Source organism: Anser cygnoides, chromosome 1, assembly GCF_040182565.1.
Source record: "Anser cygnoides isolate HZ-2024a breed goose chromosome 1, Taihu_goose_T2T_genome, whole genome shotgun sequence".
Lineage (NCBI taxonomy): Eukaryota > Metazoa > Chordata > Aves > Anseriformes > Anatidae > Anser > Anser cygnoides.
The window spans coordinates 107,017,863-107,043,095 of record NC_089873.1 but is presented as its reverse complement, the minus strand read 5'-3'; the positions used below and the strand labels follow the sequence as shown (position 1 = coordinate 107,043,095).

The 25,233-nt window shown below is 38.9% G+C and overlaps 1 protein-coding gene across 1 annotated transcript; it reads left to right on the top strand.

Annotated features, from left to right (window-relative positions):
* Positions 1-858: 858 nt before the first annotated feature.
* On the top strand, positions 859-17,971 carry C1H21orf91 (chromosome 1 C21orf91 homolog). The gene is made up of 5 exons (XM_048079964.2): positions 859-1,014; positions 1,240-1,370; positions 12,693-13,229; positions 16,419-16,481; positions 16,953-17,971. The coding sequence occupies exons 2-5, from the start codon at positions 1,247-1,249 to the stop codon at positions 17,111-17,113; spliced, it is 885 nt and encodes a 294-aa protein (XP_047935921.2). The 5' UTR covers positions 859-1,014; positions 1,240-1,246; the 3' UTR covers positions 17,114-17,971.
* Positions 17,972-25,233: the final 7,262 nt, after the last annotated feature.

Genomic DNA, 25,233 nt, shown 5'->3' with positions numbered 1-25,233 from the left:
GAATATTACTTTTGCAATTAAGCCAGGCTGCTGCTTCTTTGCCACCCTTCAGGTGTATGAAAAAAGCAGCCAAGGGAAATGGAAATGCCGTCCCTCTCGCAAGTCCAGCATCACGCAGTGGGAAAAACAATTGGAGGAAGATTTCAGGAAGCTCTGGGATGAGATATGTTCTGCTGCACTCCCACAGAAGCAAATCTAAAGTCTACGCACTACTTTAAGAGCTGTGAAGGAATGTATTAACACAGAGTGACTTTTTTTTGTTTGTTTCTTTTTGATAGAGTTGCAAAAATGCCCCGAGAAAATACAGTGAAAGGAAAAATAAACTGTAAATGATAAGCTGTAGGAAAATGTGTTTAGAGGGAGGAGATTCTGGAAGATTACACATCTCTTTCGTACACAGCCCTATGTGACGTAACAGAAGCGTGCTGTGGGTGATTTCCTTGCACTGGGGAACTTCTCGGGAAGATATGCGCCACCAGCCGCGGTTTCATGAGCAAAGCTACCATGGTTTTACTTTCCACCCCAGTACTTGGGGCTTGCCATTACGCCCAGCACGCACACTGGAGGCCCCAGCGCTGGTCGTGCCCCTTGCATGCTCCTGTCAAAACTCCTAACCGTGTTGTGAGGGAACTTTCTCCTTCCTTCCTTCCCATCCCTCCATAGGCACAAGGAGCGTGAGGCAACAGCAATCCCCAAGGACCAAATTTTTTATTATTTTCCCTAGAATTAGGTTAAAACAACAACATCACGCACACCCACTCACACTCACTCCCCACACACACACACACGCACACAGGCCCTGGGCGAGCCCAAGCGGCGGCGGCGGGCAGGGGCGCTCTCCGCCGCTGCAGCTGCTCGGAGGCCGGGCGGCGGCCGCCTCGTCCCGCCTCTCCCTCCCCGTCCCGGCCGAGCCCTTGGAGTCGTCCGGAAGCGGCGGGCGGCGCCGGGGCGGCGGACAATAGCGGGGCGCCGGCAGCGGCAGCGGGTGGGTGGCGGCGGTGCTGGAGCGTGGAGGTGAGCTGGGCTGGGCTGAGGGGGGGACTCGGGGCGGGGGGCTGCGGGCTCGGGGCTCGCTCCGTGGGGGTCCCGGCCCCGTCGCGGCCGCGCCCCGCGGAAGTTCCCCGCGGAACTTGTCCGGGACGCTGCCTCCCGGAGGGGTTGTGCTGGAGCGCGTGGCGGCCGTTGGCCGCGCTGCGACCGTTATTAACGGCTTGCGTGCCCCCCCCCCCCTCCCCCCAGGGTCAGGATGAACGAGGAGCAGTTCGTCAGCATCGACCTGGACGATGACAACGTGTGCAGCGTCTGCAAGCTGGGCACCGAGAGGGAGACGCTGTCCTTCTGTCACGTCTGCTTCGAGCTCAACATCGAAGGTAACGGGTGGTGCGCCCGGGGCTCTCTGGGGCCGCAAACCCCGGGTAAAGCTCGTGGTGGGGAGACCGCCGTGTTCAGAAGTTTTCCTGCTGAGCCAGCCGGTTTGTTAGGTTTCCAGCCGGTGGTTTTTCTGGGCTTCCTAACAGAGCGCCTCTTCCCTCCCGTCGGGTGTGAAGGTGTGCTCGTGTTTCACCAGCCTCGGCAGCCTCGCGGTGTTTTACCTTCTGGCGCTGAGCCCTGGGGTCTGTTCCGATGGAATGGAGCGCCTGTGCTGCCTTTATCAAAAGCTTTTGCTCAGTGATCAGAGTGGGTTATATATGAAACTTACACTGCGAATTTCAAAGCAAAGTTGTTCTTGGAAGCAGATCAGTGTTTCCTTTTAAGTGGAAATAATCAAAGGTCTGTTTTGTGCTTTCATAAGATGGTAATACATGCAGCATGATAAAGACTGGATTCATAGTCAAACCTCCTTAAAATTTGTCAACTGTAAAGTAGGAGTTTGGGCTCTTTTTAAAAGACTGACCTTGTAAGCGTTGTCACTGGCCTCCAGAACAGTATGGATTGAGTAAAACTTGTGTGCTTCTAGAGCATGAAGCCTCATTTTCCCAACAAATTTACCTATCTTGCTCCTTGTCTTCGTCTGAAGTAAGTGTTGGGCATGAATGAACAGACTAGAACAGAGATTTACTTTTTTAAGTCAGATAAGTGTTTTTTTCTTCTTTTAATGCTTAAACGTTGTCTCTTGATTTTTTGGGGCAACAAAGTAAGTTGTTCCTTCTTAAACAAGTGGTGTTTGCCAGTTCTGTATGTGTGACCACCTGGAGTAATCTAAACTTGTACGAGGCAATTAAATGTCAAGATCCTAAAGCTGTAATGTGAATAGTCTAATTTTCTTGATGACAGATAACAGTATTTGGTTTGTTTGATATATGTGAGAGTATACTGAAAGTCTGATCTAGTCTTTTTGAGGTGGAGTGCTGTGAAATATAAGCACCGTGCCCAGAGAGTGGTCTGGTTGCTTATTCTGAAACACAGAAGCATAAGACTGTCTGGAACGTAGGGGACTGTAAGCGTTGTGTTCAATGTACTGCTTCTATTGTGCATCTTACTTTTAGTGCATGTATAAGTAATAGAATTTGTTCTCACCTCACAGAAACCTGAAAAATGTATTAGCAAATTGGAATTCCTTTCAAACATAGACCCTGTACTTCTTTAATTAAAAAGTTGGGACTCTACTTTAAAAAAAAAGTCTTCGAGGCATTTACTAATAGACGTGATATATATTTTAATCTGAACAATGCTTTCATGCTTGAGTAGTAATCTTGCTTTTGTTTAGAAGAGAAATGCTTGTATATCTGCACTCTATCATATAAAACTCAGAGCAACTGTCTAACCTAAATCAAGATGTCAGTGTGCTTTAATTTCCTTCCTGTTTTCAAATGATAGGTTTGCAGCAAAATTAGGATGCTTCTTTCTCTAGACTCTTTAATTAGAAAAAAAAGTGTTGCCATAATTAGAATTAAGTAAACCAGTTACATTCAGAATCTATTTTTGTAGTGGAAGTGGTGAAATAAATAAAACAGAGTGCATTAAATAAATTGCTGGATGGTTATTTGTGCTCTGTTTGAAAAGCTGTGGACTTGTCAAAGTTTCTTGTAATGGATATTACTTTACAAAATGATCATGTTTTTTAGCTGGAACCACGTTATATTTATTTTCCAGAATTCTAAATAGACTTGATAATAGTGAAGATGTAGTCTGTGCAGCAGTATACTCTGCATAATCTTCCAGATTTTCACTTAATTTAAAAAAAGATAACTTGAACAGAATACTGATGAAAGCTCACCTGAAATTGAGGACATTACATTCTTAATTTCTTATTTTGCATAGTTAAAGAAAAGTATTAATATCTTAGTCACTGCAGCATCAAAATACCTCAATTTCTGATATTGTCTTATGTGCTCTTTGAAAAGATGCACTGTTACTTTTATGGGGAGAGGAGGCTTAAGATCAGCAGAGGTTGTGTAAGTGACTTTGGAAAGAATCTTTAAAAGAATTTTTATCTGAACCACTGTATGAGCCAGTTCTTTACCGTATCCAGGATCACATTCCTTCTACTTCTGGCACATCTGTTGCATTCATCTCCTGTATTTGTCTATGACAAAGACAATGATTTATATGTATCTAGAAGAGCAGTCTTTTGAGAGCCCAGGGTAGGGAATGAAACAGATAATTCACAGTAACTCTGAGTGTTATACTGAATGTTTTCATACCAACTTGCTGCTTATATTGTAACAAACCTCAAATAACGACTTGTTGCACAGAATCAGCTGACTGTAAGTTGTCAACTCTGTAAACGTGCTATCTATCCCACACGTAAAAAAAAGTGTCATTCTTGCTAATCGCTTTTATTTGAAATCATATTTAAAAATCCAGGAAATTAAAACATTCTTTTTTTATTCATGTATGTTTTTAAGTGATTCAGGAAGTGAAACAGGCTATTTCACATTTATGCAATAGCTAGGACACTGCTTAAGGATCGCTCCTTTTTTGTATTGGTGTGCATCAAAGGATCTTGCAGGAGCTGAAGTATTCCTGCTGTTTGTGTTAAAAGCAGCCAGTGTTAACTTCTGTATATGAAATTCTGGAATTAGTTTCCCCAATTTCCTTGTTCAAAAGGATTTAGTATTCTAGTGCTTTAATGAAACCAGTGAGAAAATTCTGTTTCCGTTCCTCCCAGCATCTGGTTCCTTAAACCTGTCTTTGGTAAATCCAGGCACATGAAACGAACCTAAGCCAAAACTTAGCTGCTTGAACCCCATCTGAAGCAGACTTTCTCAAAGGTATATAAACAAAATCTGTTGTACAATAAATTGCACAGTCTCCAAAACACAAAATATAGTACATATATACACAAAATATAGTACATAGCTGCACATTATAAATAACTACTGGTAAATCTTTGTGGTTTTGCACATATGTGAGCACATATGTGTGTAAAAGTTGTAAAAGTTTGTGTAGATGACACAAACCGATTCTGGATTGTCCTGGTTAAGTAAGATGAGTACTTAGAAACAAATTTGAGAACACCCCAGTGTGTAATGACTGAACAGGCTTCTTCCTGGATCAGTACTGTGATGTACAGCCTTTACTTTCCTGATGTTTTCTGTTTTTTGTAACCTTTATTATGTTTGGACAATAGCTTAGTAGTGATGCATAATTGAAATAAACATTCAAGTTCTTTTTCTAGTCCTTTCATACAGACCCCTGTACAGAAAACTTAGTCTGTGGTCTGCATTAGCCAAGTAATTGTTGAGTTACTGAACAAGTAAAGCTAGTTATGTTGTCGTGAAAATTTTGTTTTTTGATCAGAAATATTGTCTCTATAATTTGTCTTTGAATACTAGATTTATAATGTTTAAATAATAGCTTATCCTAAGACCTGGTGGTTCTTACTGTGTACAGTTAATTCACGTAAGCTATTGGTTTGATTGCAGCTTAGAGTTGTCTGAGCTGTTATGTCTGTCGCTGAATTTATTCAGGAGTGGTGTGTATGGATTGTAGGGCCCGTTTCTCTAAAGTTAACTGAAAGATTGATATCAAAATAAGGAGAAAAGGGAAAACGGGCATACAGAATAAACAGAAAGCCAAGATGCAGGTTTAAACTGTCTCCTATTAAGTGTCATCAACTTTTCTTGAGGAACGGGGGAGATTGCTGTAGAGGAGAGTTTAGCAATGCTTTTGCTGTTCTTCAGTCTAAAGAAGGGGGGGACAAAAGGACAGTGTTTCTGTCTGTTGTGCTTGCCCTTTCAGCTCATTTAGTTTGAGGATTCATGCTCAGGGAAATGATTAAAGTATGTGTAAATACCTCATTTATTCCCCAACTAGCCAGAAGGATGATTATCAGGTGATTTAGCATGTTGGGATACTAATGTGATTACTTAGACTTTAAGATACACAAAGCCAATGCTCTGGGAAATGAAGCTGGTTCTGTACAGCAGTTTTAAAGTTGTAGACAGAGTTTAGAATATACAGGAGGTGAGGGTATGCTGGAATTGGATGTTGGCTTCTGTATGCCCTGTACAGGCAAAGTGAACATCGGAGATTGTTGTGTACTGTTTTGTTTTTCTGAGTAGGTGCAACAGTAGTAATCAACCACTGGAACAGGAAATGTTTTAAATTCATGTGTAAGTAGATTGCATAAGCCAGGAAGTGATGTGTTGTATCTCAGTTTGAGACCAGTTTCTTCTCAAGAACCATTTCATTGTAGCATGCGAAAGTGATTAAGTGGACCATGATAGTAAATATATAATACTAACAACAGATCTGAAGTTAGAACTGAAGACTGGATTATGGTGGTGAAATACACACATACACTTATTTCTTGTGTTTGCATATACATATAAACAAAAACACCTGGTAATGGCGTCCCTACAATCTGCTTTGAGATGCCAATTGCAGGAGTTTCTGTTTCCAGGTTTCCACAGGACAGTATCTGTTTGTGCTGTGCTCCTCCTACTAGAAGGATGTAGCCATCTAGTCCACGTTTTGCAGAGCATGGAGAGGTGGCTGGAGTGCTGGGCAGTCATGCTGCCTGCGGGGCTGCTTGGGGTTCTTTAGATACCTCTACATGGTAACACGTTGTGCAACACAGATGTGTCCCTCATTGATGCACTCTCTGTGATCCTCTGAACAATGTTTGGGGAAATCCCAGCTTTGGAAGCTTTAATACCTGAATGTATTTGTGCAGACATCGCGCTCGGCTCTGAAAGTTTCAAAGTTTGTAGTAATCACAGTTTAGTTTTCATTATTTGTCATAAATGGTGTATTTATCTTATCCTGTTTTATGCTATCATGTCGTAAGGCAGAATTGTTTAAAAAGTGTCAGTTTGGGGTTTGTAAGAGAAATGAAACTGTAATGAATGGGAAAAATCTGTTTGTTTGAGCTGATTTTTATGTACTGTTTCGCTTATCTGTCACTGCTGACTATGATAACATCTTGGAGAATACTAACTGACAAGCAAACTGGCTTGCTTCCTTTTGTGTTTAGAGGTGAAAAACAGCTGAATTGTAAATGACAGGAGTTGAAACCAAAATCTGTATTGCAGGCCTTCTAACATGAAAGAGGATGTGGGGAGTAGATAACCCAGCAGTTACACTGGTTAATGTTTAGTATAGTTACATTTCCATGATCCTTTAAAGTGTGGAGAGACTCGCAGCATTTTAAGCAATTTCAGCATAAAATCTAGTGCATTCTAGTCTCAAGACTGAGGCAAAGGTGCTATAAACAAATCTGTCTTAGCTTTTTTGTATGTTAAGGTCTATAAAATCTTGTGTAATGTTCTCAGTGTTCATCTTTGAAAAATGTGGTTTTGTTCTTAAAAGTTGCAAGCACTCAAAATTCACATTTTTTTCCCCTCTTATGCTGTACAGAAGAATATCTTACTGAAGTAAATTAGGTTGTAAGATGTAGCTGAGAGGATTGGAAACTGCTGTCTTACTTTCATTCTGTTCTAAAGTACGTCTTTTTTATGCTAATAAAATAACAAAACTTGTTATTCTGGCAACAAAAGCTAAAAACTTTCGTTGTTGTCCTTTAGGGTAGACGGATGAAAACTTGTTGTAAGGTAGCATTTGCGGTCCAGGGGCATGACTCATTTCTGCAACTTGAATGGACTTGTGGAACTAGCTGCAGCTTCCAGTAAACCTCTTAGCTATGAGTTCAAGTTCAAACATAGTTGGAGATGCTTTCTTAATCCTTTGAGTGCCATATAAGTATTGCTGAGTAAACAGAGCTGTGTGGCTAGTTCTGAAACTACATTTTTGAACTCTCTAACTTAGGGAAGTTTGTACATGCAAGCAAGTAATTTGAGCAGGTAATGTTACTTACCCTGGCATCATCCCGAATACAGAAATATTGTCTCATGGCTTCCGTTCTCTTCTAGGTCAGCTTAGTAGATTTCTCTTACGAAGTGAGGCATCTCTGACATAGTAGTTTCTGTAGTAAAGTTTTCAGCAGAATGCATTGGCTCATCTCATACAGTAGAAAAATCTCTTCCTAGATAATAGCTTATAGGGAATGTGAATTTTGAAAATATGCTTAAAGGCTCAGTTGGATTTACGTTGTCCTATATAGAATGTTTGCTATGTGGCAAAGTACACGTAAGTTGATAGAAATGTAATGGGAGGTTTTGAGTACACACTTGATGAATGGGGAACACTGGTTTTATCAAAAAAAAGCGAAGAGAGAATTTTAAGTTATGAAAAAGATAATATCTAGTCATTACTGTTTGTCTGCTTTTGGAATTTAATGAATGGCACTGGCATTTTTCCTTCCAGCTAATCTAACAAATCAGAAGATTTAAATGAAACTGCGTGCATACACTTGAAGATAGCATTCGGCTTTAAGTCCTGTGAGGCAGATGTATTGGAGATAAGTCTGTAATGGCCCCATTTTTCAGTGTTGGCAGGATTGTACAACTGGAGAATAACACGTTTCCCCATCCCCTGTCATTTAGATGTGAGGGTGACGTACTGTCACAGTTCGCCATGGGCTGGTTTTATTTAATGTATTTTGAAGAGGGCTTGTGGCAAGAGCCCTCCTCTTACAGCAGTCTGAGTGATCTGACTAGTGGATGGACACGAACATTTATGTCCATCAAGCAATTTTTTGGGAAGCATTTCCTTCCGTGTCGCACGTCCTAGTCCTGCACACAAGATAAAATCAAAATTGAGCTTGTCTGGTCTTAATGTTTTCAATGGAGATAAGTAGTTGTTCAGGGGCTGTTTCAGAGGCCGGTAAAAACATTGGTGTTTCAAGAGCAGTACTGTGTAGTCACAGAAGACAGCTGGGGAGAGCAGTAACTGGAATGTTTCAGGAAGTCAAAGCCAGTGCATCCTGTGAAAATCCCCAGAACTGACTGATAGACGGTAGTCACACGTCCACACTGTGATATTACTTGTTGCGAAGTACAGAAGTCTTACTTTTATTTGTCTCTGTGTTCATAGTGTTAAAGTAGTCTGTTCTCTAAAACTGAATTATCTTTGTGTCATTTCATCCATGTCAGTTTACCAGGTGGTAGATTTTTCTGAAGTGGTGATGAAGAAAAATACAGAGTATTACTTCTTAGTAAAAAGAAATAAACATCTTTTCTGCCTCATAAAGCTGATGGTATTGCCCAGAAGAGAAGGACTTATGCCAAAGGAAAGTACTCTTAGTTGGGGCAATTCTGGTAGGTCATTGCTAGTCTGTGCTGGCACAACAGCTACTGTGAATCCTCAGATCCTGGGATAAGATTCTAAAATGTTAGTGGCAGATGTTATGCACATCCTCTGTGTGGGAAGGGACTGTCACCTTAGTACAACAGAGAGAATGTTTTTTGTGTATGTTTGTTAACATAGAAATTCACACCAGGTTTGTGAAAGCTGAAGCAATTCTGCTAGCCTAAAGACAACTTCCAAACCACTTTTATGTTTTCTGTTCCTTAGTTTATTGAAGAGTATCTAGATAGAACCACAGTAGGGTAAGAGAAGGGGGTGGTTGTAAATTCTGATGAGGGATGGGTTTTTTATTCTTGTAGATTGGAAGCTTTTGTAATAACTGGCCCTATGTTCAGAAATAGTGCTGTTATGGCTAGTATCCTGTGGCTTATAAATAGCAAAACTTAAACTTCTGAAGGAATGTTTTTTTCTTCTGTAATAGGTGTGCCTGAAATTAGCAACTGTTATTACTGCGTTCTGAAAACTTCATTTCTTTGAGCAGCATGCCTCTGGAGTGGGAAAGTTAACGATGCTCAAAACTCTTCTGGAAGATAAACTTAGCAGTAGGAAAGACTGTTAAATTGCTTTAAGTTCATGTCAGAGACATAAAAATCAGATGGGGCTTCATAAAGCCATGCTGCAGTTTCTCTTGTTCTGTATGACTGATAATTGTGTGTTTTCTATTTTGAGTAGTCTTACACCCTCTGGGAAAGAAGAGGTCATGCCTGGAAAATGGTCCAATTAAAGAATGATGAGACTTTCAGTGGTGTGGGTTTTTTTTTCTTCCTGTTGTTGTTTTATTCATACAATAGTCTTCTATCTCGTTGAAAGTGAGCAATAGGGAATTGTTTAACATCTGCAGTGAAGATGAAATGTGCGAGCCTTGGAACCTGATCTGTGTCCCTTAGCCAGCTGCATTTCTACTCTAGGATTTCCTATACGCTTTCTAGTAGAATTAGCTGGCGTTTGTCAGCACCTAATCCGGGCTGGGATTCTCTGCTTTTGTCTTCTGAAGGGTCAACCTCTGAATAAATGTGTTTGGAGTGTTTTATTAAAAAAAAAAATATCAGGATAGGGCTTCTTAGACCAATATATGAAAATTCTGTGTAGTGCAATGTACTCTAGTTCAAATGTGTTTCATATCTGAATTTATTTTCCAGAACACTTACAGAGAAGCTTTTGATACTTCTATATCATTAGCAGCCCCGTAAACTATTTTAAGACTATAGAGCTCATGTGTATTTGGCTTCAAATATTTTATATGGGAGCCTGAGGTTTTTACCTGTGCTTGAATATGAATGCATATGCAGTTTTGTGTACTCAATATCCAATTTTAAAAAATATTTAATATTCTTCTAGAATGTTTTTTCATTGTACTTCTGTTTCTTACTTGCCTTTCTTCTGCTTTGTAAACAGAAGTTACCGTAGTCTGTCAATCAGTTGTTAGTACTTACTAGTTTATTTTCATACATTTACCATTTAATGTGTAAATCTTAATGCCCCAAAATCAAAGAGAGCATTTTAAAAGAACAACATTTATAAATTTGTTTGCTCTAATGCTGATTAGAACTTGTTTCTGGACAAGTAATGTGTTACTTTAACGGAAATAAAAAGGCAGAAATCCTCAGATGTGGTTTTTTAACTTATTTTAAGCAAAGCTGTAGTATTCTGTCATTTGTTGTGCGTTTCTTTTGTGATTGCCTCAGAGGTGATAGTGTGTATACACAAGGAAGCGTAGCCTCTCAGCCATCGGCTGTCAGCCATGCCAGACAGAGGAGCTAAGTGCAAGAGGCCATGCCTTGGGAACTAGTGCTTTCACTGAACTAGCAAGACTCTGTTCTTGTATTTTTAATAAAAACAGTGTTATAGTTCTTCCCCCAGTTTTGGGGGGATGGGGTGGGCTGGGAGAAGAGTAGAATCAGTCCGTGCAAAACTGTGTTTGCCCCAGACATCCTTAACTGTGCTTTCTGTGGTTCCGTTCTGTTTCCTTCACCAAATCTTCAAGTATTTGCTTTAGACTGGATTTCTCTGTCCTGTCACTAGAAGGCATTGACTTCATTCATTCATCTTAGGATGAAATTGTTAGGTGGGTTCCTGAGAGCTACTGTATGGAAAATTGTTCAAGACTTTTTTTCCTTCCAGTCTGTTGAAGTTCTCTGTAAGTTTAAAACAAACCAAAAAAACTACAAAGAATCACTTGGGTAAAGCAAAGAGCGTTGAACAAATTAGTCTTAGATTTTGTAGGGTTTGAAATGTGGCTGTCTTACAACTTCAGTTGACAGTGTTTTCTGTTTCTTCATGGCTTAAAGATTTAGTTTATATCATACTACCCAAGTTAAACATGTTTGCTATAATCATACTGATAAGCTCTGAAGATAAATGACTTGCCTTTCCTTGTTTTCACTAGAAATGTGTTTTTGTTGTTATTATTTTTAAGTCTCTAGAGGGAGAGAGAGAGGAAAATAGCCATTGCAAGCAGACAGATCATTTAGAGTTTAAGAAAAGTTAGTGTATTAGTGGGATTAGTGGATGTTTATTTGCTGAAAGAGGTGGAACGATTTTTGAGGTGCTGGGTGAGAATCTTGACTTTATAGCTATGGAGGTGACACCTGTACTTTGTACTTTGTTTCCTTCTTGAAAACTGCCTCTGGCTAGGATTTGGTTTTTTGTTTGCTTCAATGCTTAGTTCCTGGACAGGAGGAATATCTGTTTTCATTACTTTACCTTTATCCTCTGCTGCTGAGCACAAAATAAATTCCACTCTCATCATTTTTCATTGTCCACTCTTGTCATTTTTGACCTATAAATTGTATGTACACTTCTACGAACATGGCCAGAACAGTAACACTCCTGCGTTTCACTGATGTTTACAGAGTAGAAAATAAAGAAAAATTGTAATGGCTCATCTCCATGTTTTACCTCCCAAATATGGAACATCAGTTACCAGTATGTGAGAGATTCAAAATAAAGTGCTTGGATTTGTTTTCAGGACTTTAATATTAAGAATCTTACCTTTGTTGACTTCAGTAAGCATTGGGCACTTTCAGCTAGTGGTTCTCAGAAATGCTTTTTGTTGTTTGTAATCAGGGACATAATTGTGTTACATTTTTTTTTGTTCATATTGGGAACCTCCTAGTAGTGTACTGAGTGAGATAAGCCAGACTGCTCAGTATTCTTAACGCAGGTACTGAATCTACTGCATAGGTAGATCTGAACAAAAATAAGTATTCACTGAAGGTGAAAAAAGTTATTTTGTAGTGGAGTACTATTCACTTCATGAAATAGTAATTTCTCATGCCATCTGTCTTAACAACTGTTGATCTTCACAGATTGTGTTCCTTCTTAACATGTCAATCACTATCAATTACTTTTGAGGTTTGAGTAAATTACCTGCTGTAGCTATTTGAATAGTCTTTGAAGGAGGACAAGCAAAGAGGAGGACAAGCATCCATGTTACATGGAATTAATTTCAGGGCAGTTTAATGTTGGCAAATGTCAACAGTGCTAGAACTCAATTCTCAAGCTAGGCTACAGGCTTGTACTAATGCAAAATAATAAACTGTGACCAAAGTCTGAATTATGTTTCAGCACTCGAAACAAACCTGGGTGCTTCAATACCTGTGAACCAGATGGCTCAAAACATTATACATAGAAGATGGTTGCGTGAATGGCTTCTATCAGATTGCTCTTCAGTATTGTTCAGTGGAAATGTCTGATACATACTTAGAATTACTTAGGACAAATTATAAACGTCTGTATAGCTTTCATCCAATATGTATGCGGCTGGCAGCTTGCTTCATCTGTGTTATCACGTAGGAGGCGCATGGAGGTAACCTGCGAGTCCCAAGTCGTGCACTAGAGATTACTAGTGTGAAGGATTTGAGATTGGGTGGGATTTCAGATCATTTAGGTTATCTAATCACATACCAGGTTTACTTCAATGATGAGACTGTTAATATGAAAGCATCACTTATTTTATTCTATTGGTTGCTTGTGAATAAAGGTTTTGAAAAATTAGTTTAGATAAACAGTAAGTGAACTCTGTTTTATTGTCTTTACAGGAGTACCAAAGTCAGATCTTCTACATACAAGATCTTTAAGGGGCCACAGAGACTGCTTTGAAAAATTCCACTTAATAGCAAATCAGGACTGTCCGCGGTCAAAGCTCTCTAAAAGTACATATGCAGAAGTAAAAAATATCTTGAGCAAAAAAATTAACTGGATCATACAGTATGCACAAAACAAGGATTTAGACTCCGACACTGAAAGCTCAAAAACATCCCAACACCCGTTTTTTAACTTCAGACATCAGACTGATAGAAAATTACTCCCACAGTTTGACTCCCCAGTACCTAGATACTCTGCAAAATGGATAGATGGAAATTCCGGAAACATCTCAAGCTGCTCACAAAATCTTTTAGAACAAAGTGAATCCTCTGATTTCAGACTTGGTATGTTACAAGAAACAGGTGCTACGTTCTGCTGCAACAATGTTTTGTGGTCTAATCACAGCCAAGCCCAGAAACCTGAAAAAGCTGAAAGTGATACACGCACTGGTGTTCCTCATCACAGGCATCCTCATTACAGCAGGGAAGAATGTAAGTATATATCTATTTACATGCAGCCTCGCAAGCTGGGGGGCACCTTCTGAAGTATCTCTTGACCACTGTATGTTACCACAGGGCATTAATTCACAGCCAGAAATGCATCTTTTAACAGTTTAGAATTACTGTAAAATCTGTGGGAAAATGTAGTTATGTAGTTAAGTAGATAGTTTTCATGGGTGGAGAGGTGGGTTTTTGTTCACTTTTTTTTTTTAACTTTCCTGATAGTTATACACCAAAGCAATACACGGTCTGTCTAATTTTTGTTTTAAAGAAAGGATACAGTTGATTGCAGTCAGTCTTTAATACGTCAGTTGTGACAGTCACACTCCTGCTTATGCAGACTATTAAACTGCTGAAAGCAACCATCTTGTTGAACATCAGTAGTGTCTGGAGCTACCTTTTGGATAGAGCTGCCCTAAACAATAGAGGAAACTAGAGGTAAAGTAGCAGAGCAAACTTGTGAAGCAACATACAGAATTAAACGTTCTTAAAAGCAGTAGATTCTCCATGTGCACTTCTAGATTTTTTTTCTTCTGCCTGTTGAGCATAAGAAAAAAATAAGTTTTCCTCTTATTTCAGAAGAAGGTTACTGGAAGAGTCTTCAGACATACATTTAGGTTATTGTAGTCTTTAGAATCAAGTTACATAAGATGTGTCAAGTGCAGGTTCCTACAGATCCGCTCAGTTACCTTGATGCTTCTGAACAGTTCTTAGTCCTAAACTAGCATACATTAACTCTTTCTTTTGTAAATGAGGAGAGTAATTGGAGAGTGTTTCTGAATTTCAACAGACCCAAGAAAGAAGATGAAAAAGCTAGTAAAATGTTCAGTGGAAAACTTAGATAATGGAAAAAAAGGTAACAACAGAATTTGGAATGAGAGAGTGAGAGAAAGGGGTGCTGTAAAATTTGGAATTGGTTTCTTTAGACTCCCATTTTTAATAAACTAACAGAACTTGTCCTTGTAAAGTTTGGTTATTTCTCATTCCTTACAAGACAATTTTAACTGCTGTATGATGTTTTTTATTGTGTTTGTAGTAAATTAGCAGTCGCAGTGCCATAAATCAAACCAGATATGCTGTGCTGTTTGACCACCTATCCTGTGGAGTCATAAATTGGAATTAAATCAGAACAGCATTTAACAGAGGAATTATGAAAGCTTGACCTGGTTTATGGGGTTATCTAACTGAAGTTAGTCACTTTGAATTTATCTCTCTGATCTTAGGACAGAGGAATATAAAACTCTTTTTGAGTGCAATAACTTTTTTTCCTATCTGCTATGACTGCATCATATACTTTTAAGGCATTTTTGCTTTGTGTTTTAAGTAATTAATTTTAACATTATTTATCTTTTCTGCCTTGTAAGATATTCATTTGGAAACTTTGTGCTTGTGTAAAGTTTATTTTAGAGAAAAATCTAGTAGGACTTTCTATGCCAAAATTAGGTCCATTCTTATTGCAGCACCAGCACTGTAACAGCGTAACATTCTATTTAAAAAAAAAAAATGTTGCTAATGTAACTGTAAATAGCTTGGTCAGTATTTCTTAAATTTCCTCAGCTGTGCATAGAAAAACTTACTTTAATTTAGTATTCTGTTCCTGTATCAGAGTTATGTGACATAACAAAGACCTGTCCTGATATACACAAAGAGGAGGGAAATGTGTGAACCTGCCTACCTGCTGCAGCTAATGAAATGTTGATGAAAATAATGAAATAGAAAGTGACTTCTTACCCCTGGGTATAGAAAGAAGGGAAGACTTATTGATTTTTTTTCTTTTGTTCCTTTTTAATTATTAATTACCATATTAAATCTGATCAGACCTTTCATGGACCTTAAAATGCATCAACTTAAAGTATGGTGATTTGTGAGAAAATCTGTTCTGTGGAGCTGAAGGTTAGGAGGAGCACTGCTGTAATCGGCTGTTGGAGGAGACAGGTGGATCTGTTCTTCTGTTAAGTGGCCTTATGTCTTGAGCAGCTACAAGCAGGCTATCTTAGCTGTTGCCAAATTCTTTAGTTTGGCAAGAACAAGAGAAAGTTAATAACCACAATTGCAAGATGTGAGAAAGATTGGAAGGGAAGGCTTAGCATAACAGAATAGTCTTTTGGGTAAGTAAAAGTCAGCCTCGTCAGAACTTATGTTTTAAAATTAACAATACAGAAACTTCTGGCATTCAAAAATCCCTGAACAAAAGCTGTGTGATTGCAGTATGGTCCCCGCCCTGAGGTGTGCAGTGAGCTTTGCTAAGCTGCAGCACTCAGGGGCAGGATTTACAAGGTCTTAAAGTTTGTTTCAGCATCCCGTAACCTCCTGTGTTGGCCAGGCTTGTCAGTTTTTACCATCCTGCCCTGGGGCATTTCAGCAGTAGATATGGCACCAAGCTCTGACCACCACACCCGGGTTGAGGGACTTCTAGGAAAGAGGCCTCTGCTTCTTTGCTTGCTACTGTGATTGAGATCTGTGTAGAATACTTTCAAAATTCCCTCCTTTGAGGTTTAATGTGCATTTTGTCTGAGGATGAGCAGCGTGCATGTCTTAGAATAGTCTTTATATATAGGAGGAGTTTTGAATGATGCAGAGGGTCTTTTAGTTCTCACTAGGAATGTAGCAGAAGAAAGTGAGAAATAAACTTTTTATTTTTTTCATTGTTTATCACCAAGTCACAGTATGGAAACTGTATACAGTATTTCTATATGCATAGGCACAAAACTTTATAGGTAACAGATGTAGCTGCATGCTGAAAAGTCTGTTCAGAAGCAATTTTCTAAGGGCTTGCAAATGAAGCAGGACTCACTTCAGTATTGTCCACTTGCCTGCAATTAAACAGATGTACTTGCAGGGATAACACTGTGGAAAACATGTTTTGCTGTCAGAACTTAAGTCCAAGAAGTGTTAAAAGGGGACAAGCAATTCTGATTCTAGACACTTGTATTTTGAGTGCCTGAGCTTGCATCTTCTTGATGCCAAGGAAGGGGCTTTCTTGTGGAATAGATACTTGTCTATGTCAGCATAAGAAAATTTTCAAACTTTCCAAAATAGCTAATAAACAGTGTGGCCTCTAATTTACTGTCACACACCTGTTGATCATTTGAAAGCAAATAAAAACAATTTGATAAAATGGCAATCTGTTTAGAGGTACTTATGTTACTTTGGAAGTGATAACGGATTTTATTCTTACAGTGAATATGATGACTCCTGGAGAGTTAAAGCAACTTAATGAAAAACTTCTCAAGCAAATCCAGGGTGAGAATTTTTCGGTACTCTTTGTTTTGCCTTTGAGCTGCTTTATGGTAAATAAAATCTTGTTTAAAAAGAATCTAATGGCTTTGCTATCAGTTAATTTTGGAATTGAGATCTCATTACATCTAATTCCTACATAAAGCAAGAAGCTTCTGTGTGCTTTTATTATGTAACCTTACTGGGTGAAACAGATTTGCACTTAATGTGTATTTTTGTTATATATGTATTTTTTGCCCTGGGTTCAACTTTGTTTCAAGTTACCAATTGTTCCACTTTGACTTGGGTCACCTAAAACAAAACTGGAGATCCTGTTCAGTTTACAATGCATATACCAAGCTGTGCTGGAACTAAACAATGTTCTTGTGAGTGAGCCACTTAAATATCTGTGCCTTTTTAATAGTAATGTTCACCATTACTTGTTATCCCTATAAAAGTAGAGCGATGAAGTGCATTAACCTAATAATGTTCTTGCAGATGTGTTTGAGGAGCTGACGCAGCAAGTCCAAGAAAAGGACTCGTTGGCCTCAGAACTGAATGTCCGTCACATTGCTATTGAGCAGCTGCTGAAGAACTACTCCAAATTGCCATGTCTACAAATGGGCCGTACAGGAATGAAAACAAATGTCCCCATATAATGGGGATACAACTCGTATCCCCTGTATAGCTAACTTTCCCTGATGGCTTTGATAACTGCAACACAAATATTTAGAAGCTTTTGAGGAAACTTGGGCAGCTTGCTCTTTGCATTCCTAATCCATAAGGAGTCTTATTCCACTTTGGTTTTAACAGAATAGGCAAATATCATAGGTATTAAAATCACTGTAATAAGGCCTATTCCCACTTTGGATTTTTTTTTTTGCCCATAAAGACGCATGAGCCTTGAACTGACTTTTGTTTTGTTGATAATAAAATTGTTTCTAACAAGGAATGACCTGAAGCCTGTAAATCTGCCTACTTTATACAGAGGAAAATGAGTTTTGATCAGATCTGATCATATTACATCCAAGAGAGCTTTAAGGGAAGAACAGTATTAATGAAACACATTTTCTTATTTATTACAAGCAATATTTTATTATTGAAATTTTATACTAAATATTACTATTTTAGGTACTTTTCCAGATCTCTTTATAAAATGTTTGAATTACTCTGTGTAATGTTTATAGCTTGTGTGTGATTGTTTATCCTTTTTCAGGTCAGTATCTTTCATGATACAATTAAAAAAAAGTCTTGTTTCCCAAAGAGATGAATTTCACATGTTAATTCACATGAATTTCACATGTGCATCACTTATTTTTTATCAAATTTATAAATGAAGTGAAGAATTTAGTTCATGAGATGTTTTAAAAAAAAAAAAAGAAAAAGCACAGCACTTCCGTTAAAAAAAAAATCCATAGTTTGGATTTAATACATAAAAGTTGTTTTTGTATGTGTGAAATTTTCAATGCTGAAAAAATGATTTCAAAGAAACTAAATAAATTTGTAATACTACAAAACCGTGTTGTGTTTTCTATAACGTTGGATCCAAGTGTGATAGTATTTTCATTTTTATATTCTAAAAAAGCAGAGACTATTCTGCTTTATAACTTGTATCAGTTAATCATACTGAAAAATTCAAGTTAATCTTTGCTGAAAAGACTGTAGAGTTATATTTGTATAAATGAAAGTTAGAGAGTTAACCTGAAAAAGTCAGGGATGGAGGGGAGAGACTCCCCCTTCCCCCAAATGTAGTCTTTGTGCTTTCAGACTTTAATGACTTCAAGTCAAAGCAGGGAATGTTTAGCGGGAAGAAAGGTTTAGATTTGGTTTTAACTTAAACTTTAGCTTAATTTGCACTTTTATTTTTTGATTGCTCTACCTGACATCTGAACTACATAGGACAGGTTTATTAATGCTTTCCTTGTAATGCAGTTCTGGATGGGCCCTCTGAGGGTTTTGGAGCAGCATGAGGGAGGATGCAGGGACTTGAACTTGTCTCTCCAAGTATTTAGTGGTGTAGGAAGGGAAAATAGGGGTGGTCGTGTATTGCTTGCATGCAAAAGTGGTCCTACATAAGTAAATGCGTACTAGCTAGTCTGTGATTATGGTTGTCAGAGGATGGATTAATCTCCATATGCAAGTTATTAATACAATACTAAGATGGCTGCAAGTATAATGTGAGAGCAGAAATACCATCATTGCTTACATCTGTGAAAACAATCATAATCATCACACAATCTGAAACAGACTGAATCTAAACATTCCCAGCTGTCTGATTAGACTGTGGTGAGGATTTGAATTTCGGTTCACATGGTAATGAGGGGCTCTGAAGGAGTAAATTGTACTTCCACTCTTGATGTTTGCTTCTGTAGGAATTAGAAGCATAGTAGGAAGGACTCCATGTAGATGCTATCTTTCCATGTATTTTATTTTTGTTACATTAGATTAGCTTTTTGATGAAAGCAAGGTGAGGAGAATTATTTTGTTTTTAAGGTAGATTATCACAAGGCAGGATAACTTCTAGGGCCTAGAAGCCATGGAAACACATTTACTGTTTTTATACTTTGCCCTTGATCTGATTGTGAGTCAGGGGAAGAGGAAAGCAGAATCACAGTATCATCTAGGTTAGAAGAGACCTCCAAGATCACCCAGTCCAACCTCTGACCTAACATTAACAAGACCTCCACTAAACCATATCACTAAGCTCTACATCTAAATGTCTTAAAGACCTCCAGGGATGGTGACTCAACCATTTCCCTGGGCAGTCCATTCCAATGCCTAACAACCCTTTCGGTAAAGAAGTTCTTCCTAACATCCAACCTAAACCTTCCCTGGCGCAACTTTAGCCCATTCCCTCTTGTCCTGTCACCAGGCACATGGGAGAATAGACCAACCCCCACCTCGCTACAGCCTCCTTTAAGGTACCTGTAGAGAGCGATGAGGTCTCCCCTGAGCCTCTTCTTCTCCAGGCTGAACAATCCCAGCTACCTCAGCCGCTCCTCGTAAGACTTGTTCTCCGAATGAATCCCAGCATATGTGCTTAAAAGAAAACCTAACTATAGGTTAGCTGCCGCTGCTGCTTCTTAAGCCCAAAGGAAAATGCTGCAGGTTCAGAGGGGTTAGCGTGTGCCCCAGCTGCCTGGCAGCTCTGACCTAGAATTGCTGCTGCATATCATTTCTCTGTAGCCCCGAAGGAGTTCAAGAAGATAGATGTGGTTGTGCTCTTGGGTGTTCAGGTTCAAAATGAAGTGCTGTAAGAAAGTGCTCACACCATCACATGCATGGGATTTCTTTCCTCATGACTTCCCTGACTTTCACTGAGAAATCTATCTGGTGTAAATCTTGCTTCAAATTTTGAATTGTTTCTCTACAAGAAATGTAGATCCATAGGGTATTCAGACACAAGGTTATGCATTTTGAGTGAGTGGTAAACAAGCTTTACCTAAGGGGAAAAAAACAATGGTGTTTGCAAAAGTGGTGTTTGTGGCTATGAACACCTATCAAATAATAGCCAGTGTGAGTGTCTTAGCAGCTTAAAATTTACTGGTTTTTATTTGCACTGCAAACTATTGCTTACTGAAAATGGTAGCAAAAACTGCCCGGAAAATGGTGTACCTTAAAAATAAATAAATAAATAAATAAAACCTTCATGAAGTGCTCTCTAAAAACAGGCAGAATTGCTACTGATTCCTCCTCCCCAGCCAATTCCTAGTGGTAAAGGGCAAAAACTGTGGTTTTTTTTGGTTTGTTTTTGAGGGGGACGGAGGGAATGTCATTTTGTTTTTGTTTCCTTTGTTTTTTCCTTTTACAAAGGGATGCATTACTGGTAAAAATGTTCACTGAAACTGAATCTGAAAACCTTTTGTTACTTTATTTGTATTGCAGTGCCTGGAGACCCCAACAATGAGAACACAGCTGGATCTAAGGCTCAGTAAGACAGTAATTAAATTAATGAGGAGGAGTCTTGTTTGATCAAAATGAGATCCATATGAGTATAAAAGAGCAGACCACAAAGTTAGATCCATTTAAGAGCTTAGTCTGTTATTTCCATGCAGATTTTTTTTTTAATTTTTTTTGTTTTTTAGGACCAACTCAGTAACTGCATTATGAAAACATTGCTCTCTCCCTTTTTCCTTGGTTGAGTTCTCATGTTGGGCATGATATTCAGTTAGCACCCCGAATGGTAATGCATGCTCTGGTTTCCATGCCAACAAGCCATTTCCAGAAAGTGGGCAGGGGGTTGGGGCTTGTTTCTGCTTTTTAATTAATCAAACCCTAGGAGCAGAATTGATTTTTTTGTTTTTGCTAGAAATATTTCTTCCATATAACGTTTTCTAGATAATGCAACTGTTCATGTCAAAATTGGAAATGCAAATTACATATAGTAAATATGTATTAGATTGCAAGGACAATAAAATTGGTTTTGCAGTTGTAAGATTTAGGTTGACTTATACATATTTAAATGCTGAGACTTAATTTTGAGGAAAAAATAATAAAGCAATCAGTTAATTTATTTTCATATTAACATATTGCTTGCTTTATTGTTCTTTCCCCACAATTGTTGTTTTTTAAAATGAATAAAATGTTAATTTTCTAGGTTTTACTGAATATAAAGTCAGTGATGTACATCTGAAGCAACATTAAGGAAACTCTATTAACTGCATTAAAGCTTTCAAATTAAGTTGGGTCATAAGAAAACTTCCACAGGATAGCTGTGGTTTTAAAATGTCTCAAAATCATCATTTTCTAGCTAAAGAAAGAAAGGGGTTAAACTTACAAAGACTAAAAAATGTGTTTTTTATAAAAAGTTCTTTTTATTGTGTTGTGGGAAGCATCCATCTGTTTTGCAGTGATTAAATCTTTGCATCTCTTGGTTCAAGATTTTTACATGTTGATTTCATAAGAATATGTTACATTAAGAATGGGTATTTGGATAAAGGGAAGTAGGAATGCAGGAAGCAGTAGTTCTGTAGGCAGATTAAATTCTGCACTAGAGGGGAAGAAACAAAGATGCTGCTAAATTACTGTTGTTTGGTAGTGTAATAATAACGTGAGTCAATTGTGGATCCCACTGTGAAATGAAAGGCAGAATTTTATTGCTTTTTTCTCCATCATTTATTTCCTATACAGTGCCCATCACCAGAGAATTCTGAAACCTGCAAGAAATGTCTTGCAGTCACTTGTTTATCTACCATCTGCTTAAAAGTTTATTAAAAGGATTGTTTTCCTCTATTAGTGAGAACAAGTTAATTTGCCAGTTGAAAGCACAGTTGTGTAAGTGTTGAATTCTTTTCCACAGGCCTATCCTAAGGTAAACATTTTCGACACCTCCTTGTGGTTGCCTGTACTGACTTTCTCCATTGACATGAAAAGCCTGAGAAACACCGTGTTTTTTCTGTTAGCACAAACCACAAGAAGTTCAAAATTATCGTTAACTTCTCAGTGACTGTAATACCTGAACCTAATTTCCCCTTTGCCTCTCCAACACGTAACTTGCCATCTCAGTAACCCACCAGCTCTCCACAGGTCCCCAGCACAGCTGCCTAACCCAGGCACAAGCTCAAAACCTCACCACCATGTGAAACAGCTGTGAGAAAGTTTGTAGACAGAGGAGAGGTAAAATTACAGGCTGAGGTAGGGCTGTTGACAGGTGACATGTTGGTAGCTAAACAATTCAAGAGTAAGGCATGAATGTGAAAAAGTACAAAATCCCGAAGAAAGGAAGGGTGCCAAGTCCACGTCGGGTTGGTCAGGTTGGTGGTGCTGGCAGCATCGGTGGCTGTGGGGGACGTGCAGTCTCAGCAGTCCCCATGCTCTGCAGCTCCCCCTCTGCTCCCAGCTCCACCGTTCCTCCACCCCCGCCACGCGTGATGCCTGCCTGGTCAGCACAGACTCTTTGGGCATCTTACCGGGGCATCGTCATGCTGATGCTGAGCCAAGGAGCTCATTAAGCATGTGAGAGAAACAATAAATAATTGCTTTATTCTTTAAGTTGTGTGTATCTCATTTGCAGGGCTACAGTTGGCCAAATACACTGGCGCAACTAGTAAAAGCTGTCTGCATTTGTACAACAAACACAGTAAGTTTGCAGGTATCTTGCAGGTACATCTTGCAGGTATATTATTTCATGCTGGCTGAACCTGAGCTAAGCACGCAGCAAATGTCCTTGATGCTACATATGCATATCCATGCTACAGGTCAAATACTTCAGAAAACAAACAAACAAAAAAACTGACTGCTATGTATGGGTCATGCAAGTTTGCAGTGAAGGTGATCTCTTAAAAAAAGTTAAAATTTGTTTGTGTACAGAGACAAAAATATTCTAAAGGTGAAATTTAAAGTTGGCACTAAATGTGCAGCAGGTGTGCTACTGGTGCATCTGAAAAGCAAAAATCTTGATATTTCATTTGCAATAGCGTACCTACAAGTGCCTACTCTAGCAGAGTTAACATGCACTTTTTGTGCATTCTTTATCTTTTGAAGTTATGTGGTTAAACTTCAACTTTGTTGTTATTATTATTATTTATTATTATTAAAAAGAGGGAAAAAATGGCAATATTCCTTCATAGTCTTTGGCTACTGGAAGTGCCTGAAGGAAGATCAGGTCAGGCAGTTTATCATAAGACAAAAAAGAGCCTCCCTGCAAGCTAAAGAAAATGTTTAAATTGCATTATTTTCAGGAAGATAGCATTTGGCACTGATGAAAAGTGTGTGTGTTCTTAAAAATCACCTAACACAGGAAGACTTATGCAGTTCTGTGTGCATCTGTCCTGTTCTCTCATTCTGCCCCAGTAGCTCATGACACCGGAACAGGCAGCCCAGGGAAGCTGTGGATGCCCCATCCCTGGAGGTGTTCGGGCCAGGCTGGATGGGGCCCTGGGCAACCTGGTCTGGTGGGAGGTGTCCCTGCCCATGGATGGTCTTTAAGGTCCCTTCCAACCAGAGCCATTCTATCATTCTATAAATATTTGCTAATTTTACTTGATAGAAAATTGACAGCTAAAAATATAATAGAAAGCTAAAAATCTCACCATCTTTACAAGGTTCTGTGACTCAAGGAGATATTTATGAAGCCATCTACAGGTGTTCCACTTAGAAGGAAAAAAAGTCTGCAGGATAAGGTCACACCAGAGCATCCACATAGAGAGCATGCGTGCATGTGTGTGCACGTGCCCCAAGCACAAGGAAAGCTCTGCTCAGTGCTTGGGATATTCCCAAGGAGTTGTCACAAGGCTGTGAGCAAAAAAGCTTCATTCCTTAACCGCTGCAACTGTGGTGACATCATGAGATGTTCCAATGCTCACATGCCCAAGTGCAGTCCCGTCAAGCCAAGACCAATGCGCTGCGTTTCTGATCGATTTCCTGCTGCGGGTTGAAGCGGCAGCAGGGCAGCTCCTGCTGGATTGCCGAGACAACCTTGTGATGTCGCCTTTTCAGAACGCATTGGATCGTATTGGATCTATAGGTCATCATGCCATCAGAAAGGGGCATTAAGTGGACCAGCGATGCTTCACTTGAGCTGCCCTTCGGCAGCAGCAGAGTCTCTGTTAAACTTGCACAGCTGCCCTTGGCCATCTGTAAGGAATGGCAGAGGAACACCAACTTACCAGGAGGTACGTCCCACTAAACGCTTTTCTTTTCAGGATGTCGCACACAAGAAACCAGATTAACAAGAAGAGTACTTAATAAATCTGATGCAAAAGCACCATGAGAATTTGGACTGTTTTGTAGGATCATCATTTCTCAGCAGGTTTAAAATCTGACAGGACCCAATGCTGCCTTTTCCAATTCTTTAAAATGTACTCTGTATTAGCCTAGCATTTGAAACACACCCTCACTATAGCATGTAATTTTACTCACAACAACGTAATTAATGCAAGTTCAGTCCAAGCCTCAAATATTCCTAGGGTGCTTCATTGACTCCAGATAAAGATGCCTCTGAGTAAAATCCTCAGCAGTAACAAAATGCCTACCAAGACTGATCCTGGAGCAACTTGTCTGTAACCCTCTGTTACAACAGTTTCAGGATCTTTATCATCATCTTCATCCGTATTGCAGAGGTAGATTGCAATGCTGAGGGACCAAGCAGAAACAGGTTATTGGTTAGAGGTAACTTTTGCAATACAAGTACAGTCTAAAACAATTTGTTACTTTTTTTTTTTTTTTACTTCTCACTTGGCTGTTTTAGTTCATTGATATTAGTATAGAGAAGAGTGAGTGCAGGCATCTGCATAGCTATATTCATAAAACGAATGATATAAATCATGTAGTTAAAATTAGAAAATAAGACTTTTTTTCTACCTCTTTTCTTATTTGCAAGTGTTTAAATATTTATTGTGTTTTCTGCATGGGAATCAATGTGCTTGTTGGTTCTGTGGTCAGTCTAGAACATAGGAGAATTTAATGGCTTCTGGTAAGGATACACAATACCCCTGCATATAGCACGTGATTATACATAGAACAGTAATTGTTGCAAAGCATTGACCTTTATATCCCATAAGTGAAGAAACAGGGCTAAAGATTGGGTTAGGCAGCCAAGGGCAGCCTAACTTTTTTCGTTAGCAACACTGGTTTGGTACAGATTCCTCAGCAGAATAGTTCTAATAATTCCTCTTTTTAAGATTTAATGTTTTCCTTCCCAATATAGTAGGAAAAAAAGAAAAGTATTTTGTGATGCCAAATGCTGGCTTTAAGTGATAGGATTTCCTTAATCCTCCTAAAGAAAGATGAAATATTGAGAAATACTTTCCCACTTCTGATTTTTCAATGATTTTTGCTA

Excerpts from the sequence above, each read along its gene's own strand:
- C1H21orf91 (XM_048079964.2), top strand. The coding sequence starts at position 1,247 with ATGAACGAGGAGCAGTTCGTCAGCATCGACCTGGACGATGACAACGTG. Across the intron at positions 1,371-12,692 it reads CTTCGAGCTCAACATCGAAG|GAGTACCAAAGTCAGATCTT; the intron begins GTAACGGGTGGT and ends TTGTCTTTACAG. Across the intron at positions 16,482-16,952 it reads ACTTCTCAAGCAAATCCAGG|ATGTGTTTGAGGAGCTGACG; the intron begins GTGAGAATTTTT and ends ATGTTCTTGCAG.